Source organism: Glandiceps talaboti, chromosome 4 (genome assembly GCF_964340395.1).
Source record: "Glandiceps talaboti chromosome 4, keGlaTala1.1, whole genome shotgun sequence".
Lineage (NCBI taxonomy): Eukaryota > Metazoa > Hemichordata > Enteropneusta > Spengelidae > Glandiceps > Glandiceps talaboti.
In genome coordinates, this window is record NC_135552.1 from 26,773,678 (window position 1) to 26,797,915 (window position 24,238).

The 24,238-nt window shown below is 35.7% G+C and overlaps 2 protein-coding genes across 2 annotated transcripts in view; both read left to right on the forward strand.

Annotated features, from left to right (window-relative positions):
* The first annotated feature begins 807 nt into the window (after positions 1-807).
* Positions 808-8,736, forward strand: LOC144433827 (glycoprotein-N-acetylgalactosamine 3-beta-galactosyltransferase 1-like). The gene is made up of 3 exons (XM_078122201.1): positions 808-1,083; positions 1,859-2,541; positions 5,314-8,736. The coding sequence occupies exons 1-3, from the start codon at positions 840-842 to the stop codon at positions 5,452-5,454; spliced, it is 1,068 nt and encodes a 355-aa protein (XP_077978327.1). The 5' UTR covers positions 808-839; the 3' UTR covers positions 5,455-8,736.
* Positions 8,737-12,761: 4,025 nt separating this feature from the next.
* The window catches only part of LOC144434643 (uncharacterized), a 37,304-nt gene continuing 25,827 nt past the window's right edge, over positions 12,762-24,238 (forward strand). Inside the window, exon 1 of the mRNA XM_078123145.1 lies at positions 12,762-13,023. Coding sequence (XP_077979271.1) covers positions 12,865-13,023 — 159 coding nt within the window. The 5' untranslated portion in view covers positions 12,762-12,864. The remainder of the gene's footprint in view (positions 13,024-24,238) is intronic.

Consider the following 24,238-nt stretch of genomic DNA (forward strand, 5'->3'; position numbering starts at 1 on the left):
TAACCATCAGTCAAGGTGCGTCAGGATTATTTCGAAACTGTACATTTTCAGGTTCGGTCAATGTTCAATTTGTTACCCATTAAATTACAGTAGACTGTGTAACGTCGCGTCTCTGATTTACTGTCTCGCGCTTTCTCCGATTCAACGCCGAGACATCTATTTTTAGCAGTGTGCAAGATTGTATTGTTCTTATGTAAATATCCAAACAAAATTGTTACTTTCTTTGACCTCTTGCCCCGTTTTCTTTGTTGCTAGTTTTCAACGCGTTTTCGTTATGCATTATATGATGTAAATAAAGTAATTTATCAATGCAATACAATGCATTGCAATGCAGTGTATGGTTGTGTTCATGCAGTGTGTGGGGGGGCTACATGAACGTATCCACTCATTAAAATATGCTCGTTCCCGACGATCTCTTACCGACGATCTTTTTCTGTACGTGCGAATTCGCCTTTTCGGGCATATAAATAACCACAGAATCACATTTAGAAGAAATAGTCACATATTTTGATATAATATAATAGCAATAACTCCCGCCGAAGGCGGGTATACACTCGAATTTGGTACAATTCGCTCCATTTAGCACTCGCCATTCGGCTCGTGCTATATGTCGCGAATCGTACCAAATTCGCTCCATATAGCACTCGCCATTCGGCTCGTGCTATATGTCGCGAATCGTACCAAAATCTCGTGTATACCCGCCTTCGGCAGGGGTTATTGCTTAAATACAAGTATGTTTTAATGAGGAAGTTAGGGGGTACTACTCGGGTCACGGTTTTCTCGATTCAGCTCACCAAACGACGAAGTGTGTAGAATTAGAAAAAGGCGGTGGTCATGCAATGGCCGCCAGGTTGTCGTCAGCCGTTAGGAACTTTATGATTGGTATATTAGTTGGTGTGACTGTTTGTGGTGTGTTTGTGACATTCTATAGAGATGACTTCTCAAGTGGTCGACCTCGGAAGTTCACAGTATCGAAAATCCTCCAAGAAGATCCGAACGGACACGTAAACATTGACAATACAAATGAAGTTTCGATCCAGGAAGCGGATAGCTTCATGGACCACACGCATGATACATTTAAAGGTATATAATATACACTACATGTGAATATTTATTTGTGTCACTCAAGCCAGAGGAGTCCGTCCATGTGTGCCAATATCCCATTTCAGTGTCTATAAAAAAATTGATAAATTATGTTGCTGGTACAAAAAATGTAAGAAGGTTTGTATTAATAATATAACTGAGAAGAGTTATATTTTTGGCATATATAGTCCCCAGAGATTTGACGCATTAAAGTTATAAACACATTCTGTACATTATTATTGATGTAGACATGCCATAGGGACACATATATTATTTCTTTGATTGTTGTTTTCCATGTCTACAGGCTCAAATATAAGAATGTTGTGAATTGAATACATTATGCCCTACCTAATTATCATTTAATGATAGCAGGTAAAATCATAGGCTATTAAAATCTACACCGATCATTTTACTGGGGTTTCCCACCAAAATTATGATATAATTATACAGTGCATTAAATGCATTGGAAACTATGACAGTTTTAACCCCCCCCCCCCCCCCCCCACGCATTTAATTCTCTTACCAGGAATCCTCAAGCTAAGCAAATGCAGTGTATCTGCCTAATGTATTTTGAATTCCAGTGGTGCCTACTTGTTTCTCAGCTAGAATTTGTTGGCTCTCTATTGAATATACAAAGTCTATGTAATGTTCACTGGACCCAGTAATCAAAGTGTGTTTGATCTGTTGAACTGTAGAATGGAACTTCTTATTTTTTTTGTAAAACTCCAGGTGGTAGCAACTTAATCTTATATCTGTCTCATTTTTGTTGTTATAGGTGAAGACACCCCAGCTAAACTCTTAAAAGATAAAGTCAGAGTTTTTGTGTGGGTGGCCACTCATCCTGGTAATACAGAAACAAAATTGAAACATATAAAAGCAACCTGGGCAAAACGGTTTGATAATCTATTGTATATGAGTTCCCAAGAAGACAAAGATTTCCCTATTGTTGGATTAAAACTGGAAATGCCAGAATCAAGAAATGCTCTGTGGGCTAAAACTAGAGCAGCATTTACATATCTCTTTGAAAACCATTTTGATGATGCAGACTGGTTCATGAAAGCAGACGACGACACATACATTGTTGCTGAAAATCTACGACACTTTTTGTCTGACAAGGATCCCTCTCAGCCACATTACTATGGCAGGAGATTCAAACCATATGTCAAAAATGGGTACATGAGTGGTGGTTCAGGTTATGTCATAAGTAAAGAAGCTCTTAGAAGACTTGTCACACAAGCATTCAACAACCCAGCCAAGTGCAAAGGAGGAACGCATCCAGGTGCAGAAGATGTAGAAATGGGAAAGTGTCTGGATAGTGTGGAAGTGTATGCTGGTACTAGTCTGGACTCCCTAGGTAGAGAAAGATTTCATCCCTTTGTACCAGACCAAATGTTGGTACCCAATACATTACCAGAGAAGTTCTGGTATTGGCAGTACATTTATCATAAAACCCCTCAGGTTAGTGATTGATTTACAGTGTTAGAAACTTTGATGAGTGAGGTTTAGTCCTAGCCATATACAGTATATGGAGAGCAGTGGTTCACCCATGTCCCCCAAGCTCTGATCAACATCATATACTATCTGCCTTGATCGGCTTCCACTTCAATGTTTCAAGGAACACAGTGCTGCTATCAGTATTAGTAGTGGCCATATTGGATTAGTCAAAGCCATATTATATATAGTATATTTTTTAATCACTAGAACACCCTAACACTAATTGTAAATCTCGCATTGACATTTAGTGATTGCAAAAGTCATGTTTGTTTTACCCTACAAATACATGTAACAAACACAGTATGTTTTTAATGTAAGGCAGGTATATAAGACTCCATGTAAACCATAAGTGAGACTGGGTCTGAGACTGTCATTGAAGGAAGTCCAAAGTGAGACCATATCTGAGACTGGATTTGAGACTCTCATTTATGAACAATAAAAGAGACATTATCTGAGAACACACTTGAGACTCTCATTTAGTATTTAAAATAGCATTTGCGACAGTTGGTTGTATGTGTAGTGTAGTGTAGTGCAGTGTAGTGTAGCGTAGCGTAGTGTAGTGTAGTGTAGTGTAGTGTAGTGTAGTGTAGTGTAGTGTAGTGCGGTGCGGTGCGGTGTAGTGTAGTGCAGTGCAGTGCAGTGCAGTGTAGTGTAGTGTAGTGTAGTGTAGTGTACTGTAGTGTACTGTAGTGTAGTGTAAACACTGGTTGAAAACATGTTCATGACATGATTTCATTTGGGCAATTAAAGTTGCTTGAAACTATGACGAAGTCTACTGTACAAAATATAACTTCTTGGATTTACAGAGTGCAACATATTAACAGTCAGTGTGATCAATCAGGTATGGGAGCTCACAGCTCTATATGCTGATGTCACAGGCTTTGATGTTGATGAACATGTGTATGGGCATTAAATGAGAGTCTCAAAGACAATCTCAGGTTTGCTCGCAATTACAGTCTATTTGATATATTCATGTAAGAGTCTCAAACTCGGTCTCACTTAGCATGTTCTTCATTTTGAGAGTCTCAGTTCTGATCTCACTTAGCCTGTATTTTGGGTCTTACATATGTAACGAGCACATCTGCTTGTATACATGCATGTTACTCAATTGAAAACATGTGTGCATTGTATTGATCAATTTGCCAGTGTTAATGATCTGTATTGACATTATTATACATGTATGTATATATATATGTCTAACTCTGAAATGACATTTGCACAAACTGTTACATTTTTTTTCATCATAAAAAATTGTTTGTTTGGAATTGCTCCCATCAATTTTCTAAATGTATGCAGACAAATACCACATAAACACATACTTTCTATAGAGAAATTCATTCAGGTGGTTTGTGATCATGTGACAGGACTATAATGTTGCACGCATCTTATCACATAAATGTGAAACTACCAACTTTCCAAGTCGATTAGTCTATATAATATCCTGGAGTCACCCAGGCCCAGCAATATACAGGGCTCCATGTGAGTAATCATCCCCAACTGTTGGAGTCATTACAGGAGTTTCCCCAATTTTGCACTTATCTTGTGAGTGAGGCATGGCTGAGTGATACAGCCTACCCATTGAGTCTGTAGAACATTCACCTTGGATTTGATCGCAGAAAAATCCTGTTTCCAGTGGGGTTCAAACTCATAATAATAAATAATAATAATAATAATAATAATGTTGGGTTCTTATATAGCACTTTCCCACGCTGTGCTCAAAGCGCTTTAAAATTATTACCCCTGGCTCGGATCAGAGAGGCACAACAGCCCTTTAGTCTTCCTCCAACTCTCCAGGGAGCATACAATCCATTGCAGCCATTTAAGTGCATATAGGATTAAAGCCTTCAAATTGCAACTTCTATCCTACCAGGTCCCCAATTATAGTAGATGGGTTGACTGAGGCACAGTTGTGGTTCAAATCTTGCCCAAGGACTTTAGCCACAGGGCTCAAACATGCAACCTGTAGATTCCAAGTCAGTCACACTAACCATTCACCCATCATGATTCCACAAACCTCCCAACTGCTAAGCATAAGTTCTAACCACCAGGTCACAGGGAGGGATATATACTCATGAATATTCATCATTCATCTAAGACATGTGTATATCTGCTGAATACCATGAAACAACAGACTACAGAGGAAAAAAGAAGGCCCAAAAAATTTCAGTTTGGTGTTACTTGGCATTCATGTGATATGAAATCATGAAATGACTCTCCAGAACCCGCAGTTTATGAAAAATACCTCAGGACCAAGTATGCTGTGTTCAACAGTTTACGTTGTTTATGCATGGCTTTTTCACTGAGTCCAATTTTTTGGTAGTTGTAATTTTAGATGAATTGGTAGTATAAGTCAAGCATCTACAGTACTGTACATTTCCACAGTGTGAATAAATATTTCTGCGTTGACCAGGTACTCCCAATAAGATCGTGTATTAAGCATTCACCTCCATTCTAGTGATAGCAAGTAAAACGCTATAGGATGTAAAATGGGTAAAAAACATGAAAAAAAAAATCTGACATGATGTATATAATCAATACCACTGATGTGGAGAAAATGTGGCACACACAATAAACAATTCCCCCTTTAGTAATATAGATTACTCCCCCGTATTTAACTTGCAAACATGTAGTGATAATTTTCCATACACTTTTAAAGTTGACATATAGCTTTACACATACATTGTACATAGAACTCTGAAGTATCATTAATTTTCCTCTGTGTTTTTTTTTCGACAGGGGCTTGCATGTTGCTCAGACGAAACCATCACTTTTCATTATGTGTCGCCTAACTTGATGTACTCATTGGAATATATGATATATCATATGTGGCCATTCAGTGTGGAGATGGGTGCGTGTCCAGCTGCGTCACAGTTGTGAAAATATAACTAACACCAGTGATCATTCAGTGAAGAGATAAACCACCCACACCCAACTATACAAGCACCTTGACAGCATAAATAAAAACTATTTCCGTTCTTCAACTGGTTGAATATTTCAAGCAACATTACAATCAGTAGCAGCCATATTGGATTTGTGATAGATGTTGACAATTAAACACATAAACATAGTACATATTTTGTTATTGCCAGGTAACCCACAACGTACTCATAGCCTTTGGGAAGGACTAAAAGATCATTGATATAGCTCTATGTATATGGTTCACTCACCATGTCTTATAGCAGTGAAGTCCAAGTTTACAGGAGGAAAGGGCCGTGTATGTTTACACCATGTAGTGAGACATGTATGCATGGCACCATCTTGTTTACAAGTCATCATGAGCAACCAATCAGAAAGGATGAAGTAAAATATGGCCACCACTGATAGCAGCAATGGTATCAATGCATAGGACTTGTTAGTAATATAGCTGAGCATACCGTGAACAACCAGGTTGTACATATTCCCACAGAAAATACAGGATTAATCTAACCATGTCATGCACAACCTGATTTTACATATTGCCACAGAAAATACAGGACTACTCTAACCATGCCATGTACAACCTGATTGTACATGTTCCCACAGAAAATACAGGCTTTATTTTCTGGTCTTTCTACATCTCAACAATGCACATTTATGTCACCAGTTCTACGGTACTCAAAATATCAGTCAAAATATTGCATGTCACCATTATTTTATTTAGTTTATCATTATTTATGCTGCAGATATTATTACATTATTCCCCAATATTTGTATTCATTCAGTCAGAAATACTGTATTTGTCATTTCTTGTCTTCAGCTCATAGTGACAAGGCCCCTTATGTCATTCATATTTTTCCTCAGTTGAACTGAGAACAATTATTGGAGAGTGATCCCTGGTTATTTTAGTATTGTCATGGTATGTGCCAAGTCACACGCTTCATGAATAACTTAACTCAAATATATATGCAATTTTATTGATTTTTGAAGCAGTACTATTAAAATGTTTATGCTTTAGTCTAGACTATTGTATCAACACTGTGTAAACAGTACTACAGACAAGTTGACTAGAAGGTCACCCTGTAATACAGACCAGCTGACTAGAAGGTCACCATGTAATACAGACCAGCTGACTAGAAAGTCACCCTGTAATACAGACCAGCTGACTAGAAGGTCACCATGTAATACAGACCAGCTGACTAGAAGGTCACCATGTAATACAGACCAGCTGACTAGAAGGTCACCATGTAATACAGACCAGCTGACTAGAAGTCACCCTGTAATACAGACCAGCTGACTAGAAGGTCATCCTGTAATACAGACCAGCTGACTAGAAAGTCACCCTGTAATACAGACCAGCTGACTAGAAAGTCACCATGTAATACAGACCAGTTGACTAGAAGGTCACCCTGTAATACAGACAAGTTGACTAGAAGGTCACCCTGTAATACAGACAAGTTGACTAGAAGGTCACCCTGTAATACAGACCAGCTGACTAGAAAGTCACCCTGTAATACAGACAAGCTGACTAGAATGTCACCCTGTAATACAGACCAGCTGACTAGTAGGTCACCCTGTAATACAGACCAGCTGACTAGAAGTCACCCTGTAATACAGACCAGCTGACTAGAAGGTCACCATGTAATACAGACCAGCTGACTAGAAGGTCACCATGTAATACAGACCAGCTGACTAGAAGGTCATCCTGTAATACAGACCAGCTGACTAGATGGTCACCATGTAATACAGACCAGCTGACTAGAAGGTCACCATGTAATACAGACCAGCTGACTAGAAGGTCACCATGTAATACAGACCAGCTGACTAGAAGTCACCCTGTAATACAGACCAGCTGACTAGAAGGTCATCCTGTAATACAGACCAGCTGACTAGAAAGTCACCCTGTAATACAGACCAGCTGACTAGAAAGTCACCCTGTAATACAGACCAGCTGACTAGAAAGTCACCCTGTAATACAGACAAGCTGACTAGAATGTCACCCTGTAATACAGACCAGCTGACCAGAAAGTCACCATGTAATACAGACCAGTTGACTAGAAGGTCACCATGTAATACAGACCAGCTGACTAGAAGTCACCCTGTAATACAGACCAGCTGACTAGAAAGTTACCCTGTAATACAGACAAGCTGACTAGAAGGTCACCCTGTAATACAGACAAGTTGACTAGAAGGTCACCATGTAATACAGACCAGCTGACTAGAAGGTCACCATGTAATACAGACCAGCTGACTAGAAAGTCACCATGTAATACAGACCAGCTAACTAGAAGTCATCCTGTAATACAGACCAGCTGACTAGAAGGTCACCCAGTAATACAGACCAGCTGACTAGAAAGTCACCCTGTAATACAGACCAGCTGACTAGAAGTCACCCTGTAATACAGACCAGCTGACTAGAAAGTTACCCTGTCTGTGTGTAATGATGTGAAAAGAACACAAAGTGTTCTAGGTTAAATATAAAGCCCAATAGAACTCTACAAATAGCTACATGTATGTTGTAGTCCCATTGACCTTAATTAAAGTATTTTTTTTTTACTGACAATCTATATTACAAGAAATCATTACTTTTGAATGCAACAATTTGTAGAAATGAGACATCAGATTGTTTTGAATGATAGTACTTAATTTAAAAGTACCGCTAGTATGTTCTTGGAAAATGAAAGTGTCACCTACTATAAAACTGCTTCTTTCTCATTTAATGTGCCTTGAGGCCAGTTTGCTTGAAAATCAAGTTCTTCAAATCTGTCTAAACTTTGCCATTCGTAAGTCTTTTAAAATAACATAAGGAATTTAGGGGTTCACAGTTTCTTTTTCAAGGAAACTGAAGATCATTTTTCCCCATCTAACTTTGTATATGACAGCCATATTGGATTCTAAAATGGCCATTTTGACTTCTGCATCTCAAGCTCTCCTTTGTTATCTATTATTATTATTACATTGACTCTGATTGGTTTTCTTGATTTTAACTGAGTATGGGTTTCAGTTTTTATTGAACAAAGTAGCTGATGTTGAAACGTGTTATTCCAAGCAACATTCTACATTCTACCATGTAATAATGAATGCTGACTTGATTTGACGATTTGCATAAAAATATACAACAATCAAGATTAAAATAAATGAACAATTACAATGAAAACCAACAAAAACAAATAGTGATTGGATGCACATTTGATTTTGTCTAAAGTTATGCTAAAATTGATGTACTCACACAAAACACATACATACATACATACATACATACATACATACATACATACATACATACATACATATATACATACATACATACATACATACATACACACACGCACGCATACATACATACATACATACATACATACATACATACATACATACATACATACATACACACACACATACATACACACACACACATACATACATACATACATACGTACGTACGTACATGCGTATGTACGTACGTACGTACGTACGTACACACACACACACACACACACAGTCAAGTCAAATGGAAATTATCGCACAGATTTAATCTGTACAACTCACTCCCTCACTTTTATTCAAAATAAAACCCAAGTCTAATAAATATGGAACATATGGAAAATTTAATTAAATAATTTCTATGGCCATAAACAAATATAATAATGGCAATAAATTCATATCAATCACCACCATCTAATGAGTACTTTAATATTTTTAATATATTTTTAGAATTAAAAGATGAATCACAGTTTTTAAATTTTGTGTATGTGATTTCTGTTTCACATTCTGAAATCTGTACATACCATAATCTTTCAGTAGTCAAATTGTCATACACCAACCTTTTTTCTCAAAAATACACATTTTGAATGTTTACATTATGTTCAATATGTTTTTGACAATCCAATGAAAATAAAAATAAATGTCTGTGTCTGTGTGTCTCTGTCTGTGTGTCTGTGTAGGTATAGTATGTATGTACTTATGTACATACTTGTATGTATGTATGTATGTATGTATGTATGTATGTATGTATGTATGTATTTGTGTATGTATGTATGTATGTATGTATGTATGTACATGTATTTGTGTATTTCTCTTGTCATGGTGTGTACCCAAGAATTTTATGAAAGAGCAATGTTCTTTCTCTATAAATGCTACTGAAGGAAAACAGAAGAACAATTTTTCAAGATAAGATATATTTTTTCAAATTTGTGTGCCTTTGAAACAGAAGAATGGCCACACTTCAAAATGTTCATGGGACCCACCTAAATACAAAATGTAACAGGGAGCCAGTTTGAGAGCTGTTGTGATAGCGCCCTCAGTACCTAATCTGAATAATTGTTTCGTTTATTATGCGATGACATAGCGTCTCTCTCAGTATCAACAATGATGATAAAAAGATCTCTTTTTTTCATAATTTGTCATTTATTGTTTAATGTTGTCATTAAATCCTCATTTCTGTCTGTCTGTCTGTCTATGGCCGGGTCTCTCTCAAGGTGAGCCTCTCACTATAGTCGGGTGTCTCTCTGTTAGTACACGGTTGATGGTTGGCCATTCCTATACTTTGTTTTTATCGGTACCAATGGTGTCAATGCCATTCTCTTTTAAATATCTCCTCTAACAATCTCAATTAATTTGTATTAACTTTATCTACCATGACTACATACTGCCTTATATAAGTAACATGTTATTCTATATTCTTTTAGTATTAGTCTGCCCAAGGGGGACGATTACAATGGGTTCCGCCCGTCCACACGTCCGATTTAAATACATCATTTCTTAGACATCTAATATCCTATTTCTTTCAAATTTGGCACAAATGTGACATGCGTGCAGTGTGTTACGTGCAATTCAGTCCTATCGTGTGAAGTATAACATGTATCACGACTGAATCACGATTATTTACGTGTCATGTGTGGGCTAGCGCAATTTGTCTTATTAGCTGGTTTCTCTTTCCGGATGTTTTCTTTCTTTTACCAAGTGCAATACTAAACTTTGTTTGTTCGCTTGTTGGCAACATTTCCTATTTGTTCTGTAATTCGCCATGGTAACTAATTATTGCAAACAAAATGTTAGTTGCACGCGTATTAATTAACGTCGCAATCGAAAACCGAAAGCATTCTTGGCAGTCCCAATGATGGCGCTGTACATGCACAAGGTTTACCTACGAAAATGTTGCCCTTACTGTAGCTATATTCGTAAAGTTCGTTTCCATTGTGTACCATGGAAATTATTCTTTATTCCGCCATGAAAATAATTCAACTTATTAAATGTCCGTTTCGATTCATAAATGGTGCAATGTATTATAATATCTATGACAGATGAACTGTAAAGTTATTATCGTTAAGTTCCTCGATTGCTTTACCGGCGTTAACGACATACACATATATGTGCTCGTGTTTGTAATAAGTGTAATGTAGTCAATATATACAGCTATTTGTTTCCTTATTAGAGCTGAAAAACGAAGTCAGGCATATTTGTTACAAATTTAGCCTTGAGCTAATTCTTGTGGATATTTTAATTATCGCCTCTAGGGGAGAGGGCAGTCACTACAATTCCTACAAAACTTGACTCTACGTGCTCAAGGCGACTACGAATTCTGTATACCAAACGTGCGGCGATAAGTATTAATTAGACCTGACAGAATACGAGAAATCAATCAATTATCAACCAGTCACTTCAGAAATCAAAAATAATTTTATGACTATCTTTGTAATTTGTTGTGCAAACCTGCAGAGATAAAAAAAAAAAAAAAGAAGAAGAAGAAGTTTCTGGTGCGGATAGTACAAGCATATTATGAATAAATATACTTAGTCTATTGTAACGCAAGGTATTCCCAATAGACTACGTAGCCATTTATCATCACTCCTAAGAAAGTAACCAATATCGACGGCCGTTACAAAGTTTGCAGGATTACTAAAATGGACAAATAGCTACTTAGTATCTTTTCTTTATTGACTTGGACGACACGTGACTTGGAGGTCAAGTCTACAGCATTTAATTTTGATGACTTTTAACTAGACACTAACACATCACTTGTCCTTGTATAACAAAAGGAAAATATTCGAATGGTCCAATAACCACTGTTTGTCACAATTAACACACCATCAAGTTATTTTAGATTATTTACGCTAATCTTCGCTTATGTCATCTTATTGACACGTTCTATGTTTCCTTTCGCATGCAGTCAAAGTGGGAACTCATAAATAAATACCATTGACATTTTGGGCCGTCATGCTCATTTTTTTCAAGCGAGGTCGCAGATATTTTGAAGTGATGTGTGTGTGTGTGTGTGTGTGTGTGTGTGTGTGTGTGTGTGTGTGTGTGTGTGTGTGTGTGTGTGTGCGCGTGCGTGTGTGTGTGCGCGCGCGCGTGCGTTGCATCAACCATCAGGTCGTACTTTAGGCCACACCGCCTATGGCCTGTAGGGAAATGATATAGCTTGATTTTGGTAATAGAAAAGTGTTTTTTAGTTTACTGTAGCTATATTACACATAAACGTGCATATTACGTTATAATGATTATCTTGTACAGGTCTACTAGGCTATGGTTATCGACTAGTATACGTTCTACTATAGTCAGTATCCACCACCTCTTGCTGTTACACGTATATCTACACCTTCACATAGATGGCACACTCCCTTGGGAGCTTTTTAGTCATAATCGTCAAATGTTTTGAGTTTAATAACTTTTAGTTTTGGAAACTATTAATTCCCAATTACTAGAAGTCTCCGGGCTTTACGCGTGAGAAGCCAACTGTTTCGCAATGTGATAACTTCACACAAATTTAAAGCCTGGGACACATACGTGTTTTTAAAAACATACATTTCATTCAAAAGTGAATGGAAAAAAGCCCGGAGACTGAGCAAGTCAAACCTTCAAACGAAAAATAATAGAAACCTAGATTACAGAAGAACTGCAGTTAATTGTTTTCGAGTGAGACAGAGAGAGACTGAGAGAGACACACCGAGAGAGACAGAAACAGAAAACAAACAGGCAGAGTGACAGAGAGGGGGCTGAAAGAGGCAGACACACTAATTAGAAAAAAACAAAAACATCTTGACAAACACAAAGGCAGTGATGGGAGATGTTGTTGACATGTTTTCTGCTGTTGGTGCTGTCATTATGTTTCTCGGAGATATTGAATATATAGCGATGCGATAAACAAAAATCATGACAACTACCTGTTGCTTCATTCCGACTTTCACCTGATCTCGCGAGAGCTTAACGCGAGACCATTGGACCATCAGTTAGAGCTCGGCACTTCCGCAAATGCGGTATCCTAGACAGCAGTGGTGGTAGTGGAGAGTTCAGCGTCATCATCATCATCATCCGTTGATTCATCGAGGACGTGGCAAAACACACCAAAACTCATGCTTTGATGTTGTAATGAACAGTCGCTTAATGAAGCCCTTGGTGTTATTCGCTATTCCGGGGCTGTACCTGGCATACAGATACAACCAGTATCGCCAAGAAAAACAAGAGCGCAGCAGTCATGAACGTCGGAAAATCACGGAGAAGGAACTCCAAGCGCTCCATCATAAAATCGTAAGTGGGTTCATGTTGATGACATATTTTCAGGATGGAGATTGAATTTGCTGTTCTATGACAAAGTTAGTTCTCAATTCTGAAATATTTTCTTTGTACGCCGCACGGTCCCGGAGCGCAGCACGGTAGCTGTGTAATGGTACGAACAAATTTCTCGTCGTGTGGTAGCTAACGTAACATTCATCGCCTACACGCTGGTAGAAGTGATATGAAACAGTCGTATATTCATTCACCTATACTGGTAATGAAAATAATCATGTTTTCTTTATACTTTGCTCTGAAAATCTTTGGACTTTTTGCTTTTTTCAAAGGCCAGTTTTATTTTTTGTTTAGCCAGAAACAAAAGCTAAGTGTCTTTCATACAATGAATTACTACCGAAAAGCCGCGTCAACAAACATCTCTTTTCGGATATATACAATGCATCGTACCCGCGAACTATCCATCGATTGATGGAGCTGTGTGTTGTTTCGGTATTGATCGTTTCCGGTTTCTATTATTGTTCCTAGTAGAAGTCGATGTTACTTACGTATCTACCTTTCTTGATGTGAGAATATAACAAATGTCATATGGGATGACATTTTCAATAAAAAGCTGCAGCAGTTCTCATTGCGCGTGGCAGTCGTTTGACATAAAAAAACGCTAAGCAAACTGTCAAATGTCACATTTCCTTTCTCAACCCAATTTTTCCTGTAAACACTTTCGAAATAAACGACATGAATGTGTTATTAATTTTTTTAGGTAGGTAGTCAACAATTTCTTTGCAAACAAAATTGATAAAAAAAAAATGTGTACAATAAAGACCAAACAGGTGTGCAGTGAAGGATTCATGTTGACTGTTGTGGGGGAAGTAAACAAATGTTTCTTGGTTTGTTCATGAAGGTAGAAATACACTTCCATGGTTTGTCCTATCTTCGTACTGAGGAGTGTGAAAACTGAAAAGCAGTTTTGATTTCATGTGCATATTTTTGAGAGAATTCTCGAACACTGGTGATTACATTCCCAGTGACGGTCTGCGTAGAGGCTAGAGAGAAAGCAAACCCGAACCCCTTCTAATGATATAAGTTTGTACATGGACATTTTTCCCTCTGATGTCTTTGTTACGTGTTTTGATCTTGAATCTCAGTGACTAGACCATGGATTGAATCTCAGTGACTAGACCATGGATTGAATCTCATTGACTAGACCATGGATTGAATCTCAGTGACTAGACCATGGATTGAATCTCAGTGACTAGACCATGGATTGAATCTCAGTGACTAGACCATGGATTGAATCTCAGTGACTAGACCATGGATTGAATCTCAGTGACTAGACCATGGATTGAATCTCAGTGACTAGACCATGGATTGAATCTCAGTGACTAGACCATGGATTGAATCTCAGTGACTAGACCATGGATTGAATCTCAGTGACTAGACCATGGATTGAATCTCAGTGACTAGACCATGGATTGAATCTCAGTGACTAGACCATGGATTGAATCTCAGTGACTAGACCATGGATTGAATCTCAGTGACTAGACCATGGATTGAATCTCAGTGACTAGACCATGGATTGAATCTCAGTGACTAGACCATGGATTGAATCTCAGTGACTAGACCATGGATTGAATCTCAGTGACTAGACCATGGATTGAATCTCAGTGACTAGACAATGGATGTACTAATACATCCATGCTATGACTGAAGTAGATATACTAAATGTAACTTTACTTGACATCTTATCAAGAAGGCAAATACCATAGAAGTTACACCTTATTTTAAAGATGGATAAAATTTGTAACAAAATCACATGTAAACAGTGGGACTGTCTGCAACTGGCTCTGTTCTACAAGATGCTGAGTAGTACTAATAGTAACATTTACCCAATGTATTAAGAAGCAAATCTGATTAAACAATGCATTGTATTTAAGTGGTTAGACATTCATAAAGACATGGTGTCATGTATGTTTGAAAATTATTTTCAAATTTGTTTTCAAAATTGTTTTGATGTAAGTTCAATTATATATATATCTGTTAATTTTACTATGAAAGCAAAACTATTCCTAAAGATCATTTAGTTATAGAAGTCTTTGAGATTGAAAGTTGTGAGGAAAATCTGTACATGTATGTAGAGTGCAGACATATTGAAATGAGTTTCATCTCTATGTATACTATATGTAGAGTGCAGACATTTTGAAATGGGTTTCATCTCTATGTATACTATATGTAGAGTGCAGACATTTTGAAATGGGTTTCATCTCTACCTATATTTAGTTAAATTGAAATGTCAGTGTTTCACGATTTGCCCAGAGAGGTGTATAATCCAATATTTTACAAAAATGTACACAAATTAAAAATCTGGTCACTTTCCCACACATTGGATTCAAATTTTTAAAGTTTGAACTCTATCCATAATGAGAATATTAAAGACACAAGAAATATAGTGAGAAAAGTAGAAGTAGATAAATTCATATCCTATCTTGTGTCTTTGATATCAGATATAAAATATATGCCTGATATACTGTGTATCACAATGCAGTGCCCCACGTCATACTTATCGTTATGTAAATGTAATAAAAAGCTTCTTTTATATCCGCATGTCACACATGTTGTAGGAAACCACTTAAAATATATTGTTGTGTAGATGTCACGTTACTACGAGTGTGAAATACTAAGTAGTTTGCAGGTCTCTTTTCTATGTGATATGTGTAGGAATAGTCCTGTATGTATTGAGATTTAAAATAAGCAACATCAGGTCTGTTTATTACATTGGTGGACAGGTTTAAATTATCACGCATTTGCATTACAGGGACTGTTGGGTTTCTTTCCTTTTTTAATGATTCCCACCTGAGTATGAATGACAAAAAATGTCGTATCAACTGTGACTCTTGGTAGAAATGTTGCAAATTAAAGTAATTTTTATCGTAAGTGCATATTTAGAAAATTAATGGACCTTGAGAGATATATGATGGGTTTTGCATGTGTGAACTTGTTTGTGTGTATCTTTTGAATTGTTTCATTCCATTGCAAGAATAATTATACTCCCAATTGGTATGGCCACAATTTGCATGTCTTTGCATGATAATGAGGTGATTTGCATAATTCTGAAAGGGAGGTATCCCTTGACAAAGCAACTTATTATCATTAACAGTAAAATAAACTTATGTGTTGTGTAATTTATAAAGAGATACATCTATTTATATGTCATACGTAATACTGTACTAGGTGTAACTGGAGTATTTTTTTACTGATCAGACAACCAACAATATATTCACTGAAAATTGTTAAAATGCCAATAGGTAGACATGTTAATTACAGGTCTATTTTATCCATAAGAAGTAGAGTAACAGGTTAAAATTGTGTGAATGCATTGGGCACGGATTTAAGGGTGTGGAACGTCCGAACCAAACATCAGTACATCAGTGTGATAGGATTTATGTACCATATTATGTGTACAGCTACACAAATGTGTTTACCAGCATGTGATTCAATAGTGTGTAGGGTATACAGTATTATCAAGTATTAAGTAATCATGTCTAACAAAGCAGTTTTTTTTTTAATGGTCCAGTTAAACCTGGGTGCAGCTTTAACATTTATAAATAGTTATTGATATTAAATTAGTTTTGGTTTGCCTTTTATTTCCAACAAATCCGGACAAAATAAAAATAAAGAAAATTTTCTGCACATTTACCATAGCATCTCTTGTATAATACATGTATACATAGAAAGAGTGAACTTAAATTCACACAAATAACCAACCTTTTGTGGGTGAAAGTAAACCCACATAAAATTACCAACCACTCTTTAGTGAAATAAAAAAATATCATGTAGATATATAAGATAAGAAGTACAAATTGTATTCTTTATATTCCGGGCACTAAAACTGTCTTTACATCTTGATTAATTTATGATTGTTAGTATTTGTACTCTTTAGAAAATTATTTTGACATACTTTCACAAATTGTCAAACACTTCCTTTTCAAAACATTTGACTGATGAGAAGTTGGTAAATTTGCTTGGATCTTATTTCACGTATTATGAGTCGGTGATTTGTTTTGGTTTTATCAATTTTCATTTACGAATGGTTCATAATTTGTGTAAATGAGTACAAAAACGGCTGTAAATGTTACGTCCAACCAGGTTTCACATTGAAGTGTACTTCATCAAGACATACGTTGCAGTGTTTGTCAACAGTGTTGCAGTTAATTGTATTTTAAGTCCCTGACGACGCATTCTTTAATGTGAAACCTGGTTGAATGTTTACAGTTCTTGTTTATTGTAGAAAATAAAGTATTTTGCACTCTAAGCAGACCCAGCAATCTTGTCTATTCACTGCTGACTCAAAGATACTGCAATGTAAATGAAATACAACTAACAAATGACATCATCTAAGTTACCTATTAAGTCCAGTTGACAATTCACGTTTGACACCACTGAACAGTAATCAAAATGAAATCGTGTGATTGAAGAGTAGATAATCAGTCCAGGCTTGTCTTACCTTGATCTAACACAGTAATAAGTTGAAGTGCCGTGGACACGTAATCTCACAGATAACAACCAGTGATGCGAATCTTGGACAAAACTACATATTTCTACCTAGGGACAACATCCAGGGAAGTCAATTTGTACAACCTATTCAGTTATAATATATTTGTTTTTCTGACATCATTAAAACCAAATAAAAAGTGACTAATGTGAAATATTTCATTTATGTGTCAAGATTCAAAATCTAAGTAATTGTCTAAGTGTACACTTAGTCTACTACAGGTCGTGATAAAATTAGCAAATTCTGGTCATTTACTTTGGCAGACAGTGGTTTGTCCCAAGTGACATTTTGAAGAACTTTGGCTCCAGAATCCAGTTTGCATTTCAATAACTATTCCATTACCCAGCTATCCAGACAGGGAATTTACTATGTGTGACATATTTGTGCATTTATGCACTTTGCTTTCACAATACTTATTCAGTATGTTCAGCTTCATCACCATCAAGACATCATCGAACCAGACAAAACAGTACACCATGCATATACATGTAATGTCTACAGTTGTGTAAAATCACCCTTAAATGAGAACAAAGATAATTAATTTTCAACTAGCTTTGCACCTTAATTAACTTTTTCGAGTTTTATTTTTTAATTTCATAGTACCATCAAAATTCAAAATAATAAAAGTAGTATTCAACTGAAATTATGTTTTCACATCAGAGCATTCTACCATGACAAGAAATTATTTATTTTTCAAGCTGCAATGACCATAGCTTTATTACACCAGAGAAATTTAATTCTTAGCAGTTGAGTTGACTTAGTGGCCATACTAGTCAAGAACATACAACAGCCGTTATACTGACTAAATTGGAGATTAACTCTTTTAAAGCTGGCACCTTATTTTTAGGATGTAATTACATAGACTTTAACTAGAAACCAAGTCCTTTGAGGGTTAATACATGTAACTCACAGGTAATGTTTAAATTTCAAAGTCAAGAGCTACTCATTCCATCAGTCAGTTACATGAAATTACTAAACAGAAGTTAATAACTTATATTGTTTTGTTAGTTCAAAGTATAAGTACATTATTTTACATTTATGGTGCGACAACTAAATTTATTTTAATGATAGCAAGTACCAAAAACCAAATAACAATGTGTAATGAAAATAATGTCTTAATGCCCCTGGATGCTAAATGAACTTATGTGTGACAATGGTTTATTAAAGCTGCAAATGTCAGCCTTCGAATACTGCACTGCAAATAGTACACTTTAATTTGAATTGCTCAGTTCAGCCTGGTGTTTTAAATCGCCAATCTGTACTAAATCAGTGGTATCTGTGTCTCTTAAATATGTCCATTCAGTTTACTTTAATAATTACTGTCTTATAAGTTATGCAGTGCAGTACAACACAACACAACACAACACAACACAACACAACACAACACATCACACATATGGCACAGCACTTATAAATGTATTCTGCTTCTTTTGTCAAAATGATTTATATCCCTGTTTTCTGTTTGCCCTACTCCTATGTCTTGTTATTCTGTTGTGTGCAATTTGGACTTCACATATGGTTATGTAATATTACTTATACCGTATAATATACAATATGTACATTTACTACATATATGTACTTGCAGATGCATTAAATGAGCTATGTTGTGTACATAGATTTAGTAGAATCATAAAACATCTTGTTACTGAATTTAATATTTATCATACTGTGGATATGAGACTGTTGACTCAATGTACCAACAACCTGTTCTTGAACTGTAATAGCTAGCATGTACCATAATGAAATCCCAAAAGCCCAAGAGATTGTAAATTTGCACAAATGCACAGCAGAATAAAAAGTTATAGGCAACATGTTTTCACCATGTCTGGTATTGCCTGGAGCTGTTTCTCTCCATAGACTTGCAAATGAATACTTTCTTATATTTCTTGAGGCATACAGCCTCAGGAAATAAGAAGACTTTGTTGTTGCTCACGCTCCATTTGAAGTATTGATTGTGTGGCCATGGCAGTCATGATGTACACTGTCTAGACATCCAACATTTTTGCCTTACTTCTTGATCAGTGATGCATATGTCCAATGTGTGGTCAAAACTAAAATTAGGGAAATGGAATTTCTTGTTGAAGCGTAACAGTAAAAATCATTAATATTTGTAAGATTTTTTTCCCAATCAGATATTTTGGAAAGATTTAGCATGTGATATGGTATAGTGGTTTAAAGAAGAATGAACTTGATAATATTGCCTCAGAACAACTTGGAAAATAGGAGGACAAGTGTCGTTGTTCACTGAGCAGCAAAAAATGTCACAAGCTTATGTGAGCATGTTGCAAACAACAACAAAAAGTATATGCTGCAGGTTGATGTGGATTATGGTGTCACAAACAACCACAAAACATCACATACTGATGTGAACATATGACAAACAATGACAATTAAATGTTTTGCTGATGTGAAGATGATGTTTTCAAATATATAATGACAAACAAACATCACATGCAGATCAAGGCATTGTGTAGTAAATAACAACAGAGAAACGTTAAATGTGATTGTGAGAATAGTATCGCAAACAACAAGAAATAAATGTCATATGCTGATGTGAGCATGATGTCGTAAAAATCGACTGAAATTAAACACCACATGCTGTCACACTAGTGTGTGCATGCCAGTGCCTCAAATAATGAAATTATCATTACATATGCTGTTATTAACATCAGCAATTATATACACTATAATAAAAGGAGTAAATGAATGATCTTGTTTTGGGTAACTAAAATTAAAAATAAATTTCACAGAAATCATTGCTGTTGAAAACATCTGTTTATGCCATTTCAACATTCTAAGTGAATGGTGTAAATGTTATGTGATAATTGACTGTGTAGGCTCAATGTATGTCAGGTTGGGATCACCTGGAGAGTGCATTAGCAGGGATATGAGTAGTAGTGTTAATAAAGTGTCTAGAAATAGCTTTAGTGCTTTTCTGTAAGGTGGAAGTTGTCATGTTTGAAGGGCATGTTTGTGTTGTGAATTGTGACACTCCAATTAATCTTCTTGTACATTCTTTGCTTACTGAATGGTAAATTTATGGTTTTAGGGTCGAATGCAAAGCAGATATTGTGTCAACACGACTTTCATTTTTGCTGCAATATGGACGAATGTATGTGTACATGAGCATGCAAGCACATGCATGTGTATTATGCATATCCGGGATTACATGCAAGTGTGTTTGTGTGGGGATGCAGACATGTATTACAATTTACAGTGTATGTGTGTGTACAACGGTGTATAGTACATGGTAAGAACATTATACATTAACTTTCTAAAAGTCAATTTTGGAATTTTGCATAAGTAATGATAAATAATTGTATAATTTATTCACAAGTACAGCTTTTGCGAATGCTTAAGATATGAAAATTGTGAACTTTTTCTTTTGAAATCAGATTTCCTAAAAAATTTGACTGTTTTTTGTATCTGTAAGTATGAAATGTTATTGAAGTTATACATTTTTACATTGACTATCAAACATGTATTTGGATTATAAACAATGACCACCTTTTTGGATATTTTGCAATAGATTTCTTATCAATTTGGAATAGACATAAGTTTGAGTTAACCCTGTAAAGGTAATCAGTAATCTAGATGGTTACATATTACATGTCAGACAGTCCCAACATGAATAAATGTGTATGTATCTAGGGAGAAGTACATGTACATGTACATTGAAATTTATCAAGACAGTATATATGTACATTGAGATATGTAAAGTATTTGAACGTACAGTATAACTGTATAAATAATATATGATTTTCTACACTAATAAGTTTTGTGGATTACCTTATGGACTTGATTTGATATTCTAAATGTTTTCTGATAAAATGAGTCAGTAAGTGATGGATTTCTGTGATGATAGGCCGTATACATGTGGTATTGATAGAAATAATTGGATTTCATTATCACTAGGTTATGAAGTAACATGTTCACAAATATACTAATGAAAAATACACCCACACAATCTTAATTTGAATTTCTGATTTCATGTGGCTCAATGTTTACAAAATATTCAATATGGACTTCTCACAAGCTATGTAATATTTGTAAAGAAATTCAATGTAGTTTGATCAAGTCATTTGCAATACTTCCTTTTATTGAAGCAGATTGAAAATATTAAAAACAGAAATTCAAATTAAGATTGTGTGGTTGTATTTTTCATTAGTATATTTGTGAACATGTTACTTCATAACCTAGTGATAATGAAATCCATTTATAGAATGAGTATTTCCATGGTTATAAACAACTTTACTTGATAGCCCACATCATTTTTATAGCACATGTACACACTAGAAATCTCTATAATAAATTCTCAAGATAAACTATATTAATAAATAGCTATTAATTAATAATAATCAGTTACATTGACTAGGTAACAGCACATTTACTTTCATATATTCTTTTTGTGTTTTAGTACATGCTTTAAGTCATAATGTTAATGTTACAGCCTGAGGGGCTTTCACGCAAGACTTTCAAATTGAAGCAGCTTGCAACCATGTATACATGAGTCAGGCTGAAGTAAAGAATGGATGGAAGTAGTGCTATGCAAATAATGACACAGGAACACTAAGCCAGACTGTTTAAATTGCTTGTAGCGGTGGCTGTCTACTTGACCATATTGGAAAGTACACAGTATCGCGGGTGCACAGAAAGGAAATTGAAATTCTCAAATCTTGAAGAGCTCTTTCTTTAAATCACCTGAAATTACTTTAGAGAGGGCTACTAAACAGAAAGAACTTTGTTGATTTGAAAAAATTATCCCAACATTGTAAAATCAGAACACAGTATGTGAAAATAATTCCCTGCGACAGATGATTATTATACAAAGTGCAAATGTCAATTATCGGAAGAAATGTAGGCTTAGAGTAGTTTTTTCATTTACCTAAGTGCTTAGTATCACTATTAGCTAAAATAAAACTGTAAATTCATTCTGCAAAAGTGTCTGCATCACAACTAGATGAGGTGAGTGTTTTTACTAATAAAATGGAAAAGCCAAAGGATTTACGTGTAGATGTGAAACTAGAATAGCGGATCGTGATGTCTGAAAGGTTGTTGGCAAGAAATCAGTAGGCAACTTAACTTCAACAACACAGTGTGTTATAAATCTTTGATCTAATTAAAAGCCAATATGAAAGCTCGGAAGGAAGGCAGACTGAGTAATGGTGACTTTTGAGTTGATCCGTCATTGACATTGATGGTGACTTATTCTTGACTTTCTATAATATGGGGCTATGTGTGCATAAATCACCAGTTAGCAATTATTACTGGTCAAAGGTCAAATGTGGAAGTATATCACATCCATTTTATGGTTGCTTTATCACCTGATCTTACACTGTAGTAGTGATTGGGGTGGTGCATTTGATGTACATGACAGTTGACTTTCTGTAGACAGAAGACTGATTTTGATCTTTAAAAATATTGAAATTTGCAACAAAACTTTTTTTAAAAAAAAGACAAACAAACTGCCATCGAAATGAAAAGCAGGTATACATTGGCCCCTGTACCTGAATATCTGTTGAATTACAAATGTGATTCCTTCTATTTCAGGATGATCTCACGTCACTAAATTTATGTTTACACGATGAATATTTTAATACTGTGCAGCGTATATATATATATATATTATATGTAGTTTTGCTTAGTTTATACAGTGGCAAGTTCATTTGTGAATGGTCTGAATTTAGATTCCTTCTGTGACAGATTTACGTAGCATAGTCTGCATTTTGCACTGTATCCAAGAATGACTCTGTTGGCTTCTGCTGAGCTGCTCTACGATGATATTTTGAAACTGCACCCACATTGTATTAGCCTAGAATCCTGACTCAAGTGGGGATTTTGCTCGCGTTCCCCTCAACCTGTCTGATATTCTGCTGTAATGGTTGTCATATATTTAAACCTAAAATTAGGTTTTATAATTTCGCCTAGCGATGTTGAATATACATATATGATAATCATGTTTACATCATACAGCTCAACCCTCCAAGTTGGTTCTAAGGCCTAAAAAAATAATTGTTTGGTTCCAGTTACCTGACCCCACCTAACTTTTCACTGCCTGCCCTACACATTTGTTTCAGTATTCGAGAACAAAATAATAAAATCACAAAAATTGTGAAGTCTCGCGAGAAATAGTGGATGCAGAAACTGACAACAAATTAAAAAGACAAAATAAAACTGTTGTTCCAATCTGTAATGGCTGTACATCTGATAAGAAGAAATAAACAGCACAGAGACCATTTTGAAAACAATGAAAAACCTGAACTAGACACTCACACACAAAAAAAATAAAATATAAAATCTACCTACCCCACCTATTCTAAAATTGAGTGTAATCGGAACCACACAATTTTTTATATTAGGCCTAATCACATTGTGATGCAATTGCCAGCATTTCACACAGGGAAGACCAATACGAATTTGCGTCTGTTTTCTGGCTATTGTGTCATTAAAACAGTAGCTCATTAGTAAAATGCCAGATGTGGTAAGGGAAAGGTGAGAGTAAACTCACCACATGAATGCATTCCAAGCTTTAAGCTTGATATTCTTCATGTGTGACTGATCTTACATTATGTAGTTCTCTTCTCTAATGCATGCTGAAAAACTTAACTTCGAAATTGTAATGTTAGTATATAGTCTTGTTTGTGAACTATTTGTACATGAGCAGTAAGATCACACAATATATCATTG

Bases quoted from the DNA above. Each gene is read 5' to 3' on its own strand.
- LOC144433827 (XM_078122201.1), top strand. From the start codon at position 840: ATGGCCGCCAGGTTGTCGTCAGCCGTTAGGAACTTTATGATTGGTATA. The intron at 1,084-1,858 runs GTATATAATATA...TTGTTGTTATAG, and splicing joins CACGCATGATACATTTAAAG to GTGAAGACACCCCAGCTAAA. The intron at 2,542-5,313 runs GTTAGTGATTGA...TTTTTTCGACAG, and splicing joins TTTATCATAAAACCCCTCAG to GGGCTTGCATGTTGCTCAGA.